General features: G+C 36.8%; 1 protein-coding gene across 2 annotated transcripts; it reads right to left on the reverse strand.

The window, feature by feature from the left end:
* Positions 1-21: 21 nt before the first annotated feature.
* bpifcl (BPI fold containing family C, like) lies at positions 22-9,745 on the reverse strand. 2 transcript variants are annotated; one of them, XM_028447667.1, is made up of 16 exons: positions 9,446-9,745; positions 7,441-7,550; positions 7,240-7,354; positions 7,014-7,145; positions 4,378-4,533; positions 4,231-4,294; positions 2,603-2,663; positions 2,436-2,527; positions 2,180-2,356; positions 2,036-2,095; positions 1,792-1,959; positions 1,649-1,716; positions 1,517-1,559; positions 1,379-1,442; positions 654-730; positions 22-439 (listed from the first exon to the last, which is right to left on the reverse strand). In XM_028447667.1, exons 2-16 carry the CDS (start codon positions 7,541-7,543, stop codon positions 398-400), a joined length of 1,422 nt encoding a protein of 473 aa, XP_028303468.1. In that variant the 5' UTR covers positions 7,544-7,550; positions 9,446-9,745; the 3' UTR covers positions 22-397. The 2 variants fall into 2 exon arrangements, with proteins under 2 accessions (XP_028303468.1, XP_028303467.1); XM_028447666.1 differs by having other exon boundaries at positions 9,322-9,454.
* Positions 9,746-10,045: the final 300 nt, after the last annotated feature.

The following is a 10,045-nucleotide window of genomic DNA, read 5'->3' on the forward strand; positions in this document are numbered from 1 at the left end:
GAAATAAAGAACTCAGTCTGATTTGAAGATATAAAACCTATTTATTTCATTTAAAGCTCTGTGTATTGATTACCCAAACAATCAGTCAAGAATAGTCCTCAGAAGTGCTACGCTGTATAGGAGGGTATAGGATGCAGACAAAAATCAAATTGTATGGATGGATGATTGTGATTACAGGGGAGGGGGAGGGGGAGGTTGGGCTCACTTAGAAAAGAAAGTGTTGACAAAAGTGATGACAAACACAACTTTAAAGCATTTTTTAAAAGGTGTTCAGTTGCAAAGTCAAGATTGGAACATCTAAACTTATCATAATGGAGCCAAAGTAATGTTTATTCAGACTGTGATGCACCACACTGACAGTGCAGCAAAGAACCCTGGGAGTTATCAAGGTTGCAGTTCATCCTATGAACTGAACATCTGTCCCAATCAGCACAAAGTCCTGGTGAAAGAAAAGAGTGAATGGAACCCCATGGTTTACAAGTGTTGAAATGTAATTGCGCTCCTAAAATATGTTACAGTATTGCACAGTCCAAATGTTAGTGAGAATTCATAAATATTGCACAATATCTTGATTATAAAAAGGTAGTTCAGAGATAATTAACTTGTCTTTGCTGATCGTAACAGCCGAAGTCCCAACATATATGAATACTGACCTTTAGCACCAGAAGCTTTGTGTTCTCAAGTTTCATTGCTTCAATTGTTGGAAGTGGGTAACCCTTAGCAAGCAGAGCTGTCAGGGTTATAGTGATAAAGGTAAATCAATCAGTAATATCTTTATGACAAAGTATAATAATAACAAATGCTTATGGACTCAAGGGGCATATAGAAACCATTATTCATTCACATTCGTCATACCAATGGTAAAAAAGTACAATGTAGTCACAGGTGTCCTGGGGCATACTGACAAGAGCATGGCTGCCATTTCACACCTATGCCCTTTTGACCGCCACCAACATTCAAGCACAATTCATACATGGCAATGTGGGTGGAGTGCCTTGCCCAAGGACACAACGACAATGACTTGAATAGATCAGGATTCGAACCCCCAACCCTTTGGTTATTGGACAACCCACTCTACCACTGAGGTATTTACAGGAAAATGACCACAATCCAAATATCAACTATTTCATGGATTAAAAAAGTAACATTTTTATTGAATTTTTTTGTAAAATTAAGCTTAAAAAAATAATAGTTGTTGGACCAAATTTAACTCATGTTTTTCTTGTACAGATATTGGAAATATGCTTGCAAACTTGGCTCAATTATAAAAATCAATCTCACTTTGAAAACAGCAGAAACTACTATTAAAAGCATTCTTGTTTGCCTATACTTGATAGAAGTAAATGAAGTGTTAAGAAAGAAAAAAGTGAAACTTCACCGTTCAGTTTGGGTAGTATCACCACTTTGAGAACCATTTGGAAGATGTTATCGAGAGACTTGACCTGTAGGTCAAAGAGATGGTATTTAAAGCTTTTAATGACAATCAAAAAGACTTGTAGAAAAATCCAGCGCTCACCTTAAACTCCCCCACATAACTTGTGGCCAGGGTCAGATTCATTCTGTGCAAATCAGCCAAAAATTATATCTAATTTCCATCTTATAAAAGATTGTGCCGTCACATTTAAATACTTGTTCTTCCATAACTCACTCGTTGAGGGTGATTTCTCCAGCCAGCTTCATTCCACTGACAAACACACGAGCGCTGACACTGCTCTCCTGTCAAAGTGAATGTGGAGTGTTTTGTTATGTAAGTAACACAACACATTTGGTCATATTTGTCGTGGTGCCCACCAGGTTGAGGACAAATAGAGGCGAGAGTGTAGCATTGGGCTGGATGGCGTAGGCCGTCACTGAGCACAAAGCCTGAATAGTCGCGTTGTCCGGTTCAAAAGTGATGACGGGATTTTTTACTGTCTTTACCAGCAGTTTCATCGTCATATTTGGAAACTGCTTTTCCAACTAGTGAGACACAGAAATACATTTTAAGAGCAGCGGCAGGGCGAGTGAGAATTAATGAGAAAAGTCGTCGAATCACCTGTGGGATGAAAACTGAAAATGACTTGGTATTGAGATGGAAAAGAGAACTCTTCGGGATCTGTCGGGACAGAGCAAAGAAGAGTCATGAATCAGTGTAAGACTGAAAGTAAATCTTATATGGTAACAGTGGGAAGCATCGTACCATGTCATCAGTGATGTAGAGGCTGAGCATTCCAGCTGCGTTGTAGACAAAAGCAGCAGAGTTGGCAGTGAAAGCAGAGATGCCCACGCTCAACATGTTGTTGGTTTGCGACTGCATGGAAAAGGTTGTGGCAGAGAATGGAGGCTCCTGATGTTTCCCAATGTTGTAAAATTCACCCTTAGAAGCACAATAAGAAGAAGCTGAGAAAATGCCTCCTTATCTTTGTTTAGATGCTTTCCATAGTTATTTTTTTTACCTTTAAGTTCAAAACTATGGCAGAGTTGGAAATGGTAGGTGACGACACCATGGAATATTCGATCTCTGCGTACTCATCCACCTTTGCTAAGACTGCAACGAGACAGACACATTCACTGAGTTATCATCAGGAAAAATGTGCATGAGGAAATAAAGTGCACAGTATACCATTGAGAGTCTTAAGGCGAATGTTCAAGTCAGAGACTGCATCTGTTACCAGAGGACAAATCTGCCAACAGAGAGAAGAAGAACAGAAACCAAACAGTCATTTTGGTTATTATTTATTTTAAATGTAGAATGTAAAGTGACATTAATTGAGTGAGTCCCAGTAGTTTGTTGGCAACAGCCACCATTGCATTCTATTTTATCTTCCTGCAGTGACATCCTCAGCTGTCTATTGGATTTAGCTGAGAACAGAAAATAACTGCGGTCTGCAACAATTCAAGCAAATCCTGAGCAGTGGGGTTTTTTTTTTCTTTTTTTAATTTTGTCCAAAATGACCTTCTGTTGCTGTTTCAATCACCTAAAAAGAAAAAAAATAAGATAATTCCCCCCCCCCCCCCCCAAAAAAACCAAAAAAACCAAATTGTTGTGGACAAGCACAATACCCACACATGGGGGAGTTCCAAATATTTATATATATATATATTATTTTTATATATTATATTTATTTTTCATAATTAAAATATGTGTATTTTTGTGAGTTTTGAAGAAGAAAAGTTGGTAACACCATACTTGTAGTTTTATACATAAGGCTGACGGAAAAGTAACCTATTTGAAATAAAGAATAAAGGTACGTTTACATGTTTTAACTATTTCATTGACATTTTGTTGCGATGGGAGGGGGGCCCTGAAACATTGAGTTTTTTTAAAAGAATGGCGCACCAGAAAAAGTCTGGGAACCACCTGCGGTAAAACATGGCAGCCCTTTTAGCGTGACTGTGAGCTAAAGTTAGCTAAAAAAATGAGATGCACGTGTTTGATGTAAACTATTATTGGCTGCTACGTAATAATTTGCATTTCCACTTTTACTCAACTAAATACACAAACAGATAGACTTTTAAGCTTTTAGTCTGTTTGATACAGTAATCTCATGTGTTTTGTACAAACACTTACATTGTGTGTATTGGTGCTTTCTTGAAAGGCTCTTATTCTTCAAAACCCTGTCGACCTTTTTCTGTTCAGCTATCCTAATACTGTATGCCTGTCTGATTAATTTAAGCTCTCATGTTATATTTAGGCATTCATTTATTGTCTGGATAATTAACTTGAAACAGTGTTTGGTCACTATTATAGTAACTTTACTCTTTTTTACAATTGTAATGTTCATGAAATTCTTACTCTTCACTTCACGAAAGACTCCAACAATCATCTCCAACCAAAAAAAAAAGAATGCAAATAATTTTTATTCAGGGAGATGTCATCACTTATCCATGCTTTTTTTTTCTTTGGCATTTTGTTTTAATTATTATTATTAACCTGAACATATGTCAGCAGTCCTGAAAAATATCTTAATTAAGGGTTAACCCCTTTTACCAAATTACTAGAGTATTTTTATTTTTTTTTTTTTTAATAATCATAATCTGTTAAGAAAAACACTGCTGGTACAATCCCAGTAGAAATAACAATGATTATATTATTAATATTATAATTTGTTAACCTGTTCCCAGTGTAACCAGGATTGATGTACATCATTTTTTTTTTATTTGTAAAAAGTATAATTTGGCTTAAAGTGTGGAAGAAACTGGAAGAGCTGTTTTACAATAAAAAAATGCTGCATGCTTGTTGGCGCTCACCTGTTTCTCCATCGCACCACGCAAAGCCTTTTCAATGTACTTTCTGAACAGATTGTACAGCCAGCTAAAAGCAAACAACAACAATTAGATATGTAATATACATGTAATTTAATATGTATAGTGGCTTTAACATGATGTGGATCTTACCTGGCTCCACCATGAAACTTGATTGTGACCTCACCCACGTTAGCAGCACAGTTAACACTACTAACCATTGGACGACCCGTCTCATCACTGCTGATCGCTATACTTGTAGAAATACTGAGACCATTCACACTGAGATCAAAAGATCCACTGTCCTTTCTGTAAGGAGAGAATAGTCACTCACTATGGTCCCCAACCACTGGCCCATGGACCAGTTACTGCCAGGCCGCAAAGAAATACTACAGTTTAAAGAATAATATGTATTTTATTTTTGGCTTTATAAAATTAAAAAATTCCAACTTCTGCTTTAACAATCACCTTTCTGGTGTCTTATCTGTGGCGTGTCTTAACCCTCCTATTATCCTTGGGGTCAGTTTGACCCCATTCAATGTTTATCATTAAAAAAAAAAAAAAAAATAGTTCACTTTTTTTTTTTGCTTCATATTTCATTACTTTTCTTAGTTTGATGGGCACAATTGACTAAGCATGAACTTTTCATGATGATATTTTTTTCAATGTGCTGAACACATATTGCACGCATTGGTGTTCCTCTGGGGTCAATTTCACCCCAAGCTGTTTTAGTTGTGTAAAACTTGTGTGTCTCTCCGTGACCTTACATCCCCACACCTGCAGGTGCAGGGTTGATGCTTTACATGGGGTGGGTGGTTGGGGGGGTTATTTACGTATTCAACAAATAAACAAATTGTCTGACACTTGGCCAACAATTTTCTAAAAATCTTTTTCGAGAGACAAATAATCCTGTGGTCAGATTGACCCCATGGGTAAAATATATTTATTTGTAATATTTAAGGATAATAGGAGGGTTTTATTTTTTTTTTAATTTTTTATTTATTCAGTTTATTTCCGACATGGTTACATTCATTTTTTTTTTTTTTTTACATTTTTTTTTTTTTTTTTTGTACATGCCGAAAAAGGAGACGAGAGAAGCAGTTTGCTTATCTGGGTCCCGTCCCCTGTTTTACCATCGCAAATTTACATGGGTTTACATGTCTCTCTGGTCAAACATTCTTGAGTTGTTCTGAACAGTCCTTTTTTGTGTATTCTCATCTGTAGTCAGTGTTGTTTTTTTTTTGTTTTTTTTCTTTTTATTCCTCCTCCTCTCTATCGTTGTTCGTGTTGGCCTTGTTCCCTGCCAGACGTTGTTAGCATTCCTCCAGTGCAAGAATAGTTCCTCTTTCGAAGGTGTTTGGAAGTTTTTTTCCCTTTTCATCCATAGTGTCACCACTCGGGAATGTCTCTTTTGGACACACAAGTTTGCAGCTTGTTTTGTCTCTACATCAAGGTTAATCCAGCTGTTGTTAGTTCTGTTGGCAGTGTTGTATTTTCCACTGTTAGATTTAACTTGTATAAACACATTATTATACAGTATCTTAGTTCATAAGCAAGGTAGTAATTTCATTGTACAGGAAAACGTGTTTCTAACTGCACATATGACAATAAACACTTTGAATTTAAATTTAATGTAATCCTTAATCACCCCACCACCTAGCAATTGAAATGAAGACCTTTTTTACTCTTGGTTTCCACATTTAATTCAGTCTCCGTAAAATAATCGCAGTCTGAGTTTTGTTTCCAGTGTTTATATAGATCTGGGTCCATCTCCATGATTACCATCAGTAATGTTGTTGTTTAGGTGGATCCTTCGTATTTTCCCGTCTTCCATCGTTTTGATGAGGATTGGTTTTCCGTTCTCTTTTCCCAGTGGTGTGATGTAAATTCTGCAGTTCCTTGTCCACGTCTTTAAAATCTTTCCTCCTTTTTTTATTTGGCGTGCCTTCCATGCGATGCTTGCATTTTTTTTGTCAGGTTTTCATTAATAAAAACCTTTGTTTCCTTCAGCTTTCTTCCTTGCTTCAGTAGTTCTCCTTTGAATTTCATATTCGTGAAGGTTATTTTTACAGCTCTGTTATCATTTTTCTTTGGCAGGAGATGGCAGGAGTTGATGTTGTCAGGGTTCAGGACAATGTCCTTCGACTCCAGGTAGTCAATGACCTGTTGTTCAATCGATTTTTTTTTCTTCGTCACTCGCGTAACTCCTGGGTTTTATCTTTAGGCCTGTGATGATGACATCTTTCTCTCTTTCCTTTTGTTCCAGCTGTTCAACCCTGGCGTTCAACAATTTTATCTCTTCAGCATTTCATTCATTCTTTTCTTTCAGTACCTTTGCTTTGCTTTGTAGGTTTTCCAGTGAGTTTTCCAGCGTCTTTTCCAACGACTTTATCTCGGCAGATAGGTTTCGTAGACCCTCGCGTATCATCTCCTTGACCTCTTCCAAACCCAAATTGGGTTCTGAAGGGCCTCCCTGCGGTTTTTTCACCATTTTCCTTCAGTCTTGGGCCCAATTTTTCAGGCTGTTCAGCTGTAGCAAGCTGTAGCCAGCTGTAGCCAAGGTCGTGTTATCGGAGCGAATGAAAACACGTCTGGTCTCTCCAAAGACCAGAGATTTCTGGGTTAAAGCAATTTGATGTTTGCACACACAAAACCAGTGTTTCCATGCGGCCCAGTGGCTGCGTCCTACTGATTTAACGTGTAATGGTGAATCTTCTGCATTCATTTCTCCATGTTTCATGTAATAAATATAATTGGCTTTTACAATGATAATAAAGTACAATACTTACATTATTCTGAGGTATTTAACTCTCCAGCGTCCATTCATAGTGATGAATGCATTTGTGATAGACAGACGAACACCAGTGCCGGGAACTAGATCCACTGCAGACTTTGGTAGTCCTGCATTCACTATATGCATGCTGGAATAAACAATTTTACCCTCAGTCAGCAGTAAGAATTTAAACCTCAATTTCATTAGAAAGCATGTTTGTGAAAATGTATCCGGTTGTGTACTTTGTCAAGCTGTACTGGACTTTGCCTATTGGAGAAATCCTCTCTTTTCCTGACATATCTGGCACTTTGATGGATTTGAGTTTCTGCTGAATGGATGCTATGGCCAACTGCCTTCCTGCAAACAAGGTAAAAAAAACAAAACAAAAAAAAGTGAAATAGTGAACATACTGTTACACGTCAAACAATTGTTCAAACCCTTACCATATTCTAATCCCTTTTCAGTAAGTTCAACCTTCACTCCTGGATTGATGCTGAATGTTGTTGTAATGAGTGAAAGTAGAACCAAGCAATGGGGGAGGAACATCTTCCTTCTGGAACATTAAAGTCATCATCAATATTTCATTTTATGGGTTTGACAGTAAATTATTTAAGAGAGACATTTATTCTGGTTTGCTATACAAGTCAAAACAAAACTAAAATAATCTGCTGTGAAAAATCTCGTTTGTATACCAACATTGTAAGTTTTATGCACCGTTATTGTCTATTCTGCTTTTGAAGGTACAGAAAACAAGATTAAAGAATACTTCCTCTTTTTCATTTTTTTCATTTAAGTGTATGAACCATATGTAAAAGTTCTACAGCAGATTCATCAGTACTACTACATAACAGTTACTGTATATATACAGTATCATCAAGAAAACAAATCTCACAAACTAGCTTATTTTTAACAATAAAAAACATCACCATTACTTGTTGTAACATTTGAGCATAATATATTTAGCAAAAACCAAACAACTAATAATGCAGGGTTCAGTGCATCTTTTGCTTAGCTCACCAGACTTTATGCTATTTTTGCAAAACAAATCACTTAAAAAAATAAAAAATAAACCTTAAACATGGTCCCAATACAGCCTCAGATGTTCAGGTTAATCTCTGCCAAAGCGATGTTCATACAACACTGCTATAGATGTGATTTACTCTTGGACTGACAAACACGATGTATTTACATTTCAAGGTATGGCAGTAATATTCATTTTTATTTTTCTGTAATATCTATTCACAATTTACTACGCTGCTACCTGTAAAGCACTCCTACCACACTTAAGCCATCATACCTTACCATACCATCATAGTTACTATTTACAGTATATTCTTCTTCTGTTGTTTTTTTGTTTTTAGCTGTGTGCACTTTAAGGTGAAGCCAATAAATACTGTTATATAATGACATTAAAGACACTGAACTGAACTGAACTAAGACTTAGTCAACCCACACGAGCAACAGCAGGAACTGTTTTTGTGTTGAAGCAAAAAAAAAAAAAAATGTGTGTTGATAAAAAGTTTACATACAGCGTAATGAGGGTATCTTTAAAAATGATAGTGGAGTCAAAAGTACAATATGTCTTAAATATGGTGGATAAAAACTCGAAACGATTACATCATCACAACAACAATGACTTCTTTTGGTTTGGTTGATACACATCGCCATTCTTTCTTTCATTCTTTCTTTCAAAGAAATCGTACTTCCCAAGCTGAAACAATCACTAGAAGAAGAAATACAGAAAACAATAGTTCATGCTACCTGACCATTATTAGAGGAAGAGTGAACGGACATCGTTGGGGTAGTTGAGAAAGGGAAGTCTATGAAAGGAGATATACAGAAAACAAGTTTCCCAGCAGTTTATGCCACCTGACCATTAATAGCGGAAGAGTGAAGTCTATGAAAGGAGTGTTTGTCCGTGCCTTTCATTATTAGTAATCACATGACCCTAATAAGTCAGCAGACTTGTTTTGATTTAATTGAAATAGCGTGACTAACATTTAAAATCTTTGTGCACATTTCACATTTTCACTTTTGGTTTTTGACTGAAACTAGTTTGTTCCTAATCTTACGACCATGAAATGAAAGAACCATTTAGGATTAGGCAGCAATGATTGTGAAAAATGTAACTTAAGCATTTCTAATGACTACAAAGTGCCAGAACAACCACCAACAGGGGCCATGTCAACATCAGCACAGGATTACTTTATGCACAAAGTATGAATCGCTGTAGTTTTCGGTTTTGTACCTTTGTCTTAAACAGTTTCACAATAGAAGTAGGAATGAAAAATATGTGATCCAATGAAAACTTCATGTTCTCTTACCTGAGCAGTGATTGTGTGGATTCTCAAAGATCTTTTCTGGTGTGTTGGTGTGACAGCAAACAGTGCAGAGTGAAAGAGGAAAAGAGGAAACCAGACAGAAGACGCCTACTTGTAATTCACTTACTCAATCAGGAACTGAACTTTGGAGAGGCCTGGCCCAGCTGTACATACCTGCCTTCCTGATCAATGCACTTTCTGCTCCATTGTGGAGAAATGACTTATCAGTGTGTGTGTGTGTGTGTGTGCGTTAGGACAATACCAGTAAAGCTGGTAAACACGAGCTTTACTATCAGTCTTCACTCACTCCAGGAATTTCCAGTGAAGTTAAACATTAGATTAAAAAAAAAATCCTGATCTGTTCTGAGAGCAATCTGATTTGATCTACTTTAACTCAGAGGTGTTGTAACTTGTGCAAGAGTGACAACATTTCCTCAGACTTCTAATGTTCTTTCTGCTCTGGTTCAATGACATATTGTTTTATTCCATGCGTCACTTCTGTGTTTACAGTAAGCTGATGAGGTGTGCTTAACAGACAATCCTGGATGAGGTGTGTTTGTGGGTGTGTGTGTGTGTGGGTGGGTGTGTGTGTGTGTGTGTGTGTGCGTGAAAAATTCTATTCTATTAAACACTAAGGGAACATGTTCATGTCGTAGAAGGAATGTTAGGCATTACCAAGGGAAGGCAATGCTAAATCTTTCAAATAAGATTTCACAAGGTAATTAAA

This window comes from Gouania willdenowi, chromosome 5 (assembly GCF_900634775.1).
Source record: "Gouania willdenowi chromosome 5, fGouWil2.1, whole genome shotgun sequence".
Taxonomy (NCBI): domain Eukaryota; kingdom Metazoa; phylum Chordata; class Actinopteri; order Blenniiformes; family Gobiesocidae; genus Gouania; species Gouania willdenowi.

What these genes read in the sequence shown, in the direction of transcription:
- bpifcl (XM_028447667.1), bottom strand. Translation starts at nt 7,543, where the DNA reads ATGTTCCTCCCCCATTGCTTGGTTCTACTTTCACTCATTACAACAACA. An exon ending in CTCTATTTGTCCTCAACCTG is followed by an intron (nt 1,717 to 1,791) that starts GTGGGCACCACG and finishes TCACTTTGACAG; the next exon opens with GAGAGCAGTGTCAGCGCTCG. An exon ending in GTTATGTGGGGGAGTTTAAG is followed by an intron (nt 1,443 to 1,516) that starts GTGAGCGCTGGA and finishes TTTGACCTACAG; the next exon opens with GTCAAGTCTCTCGATAACAT.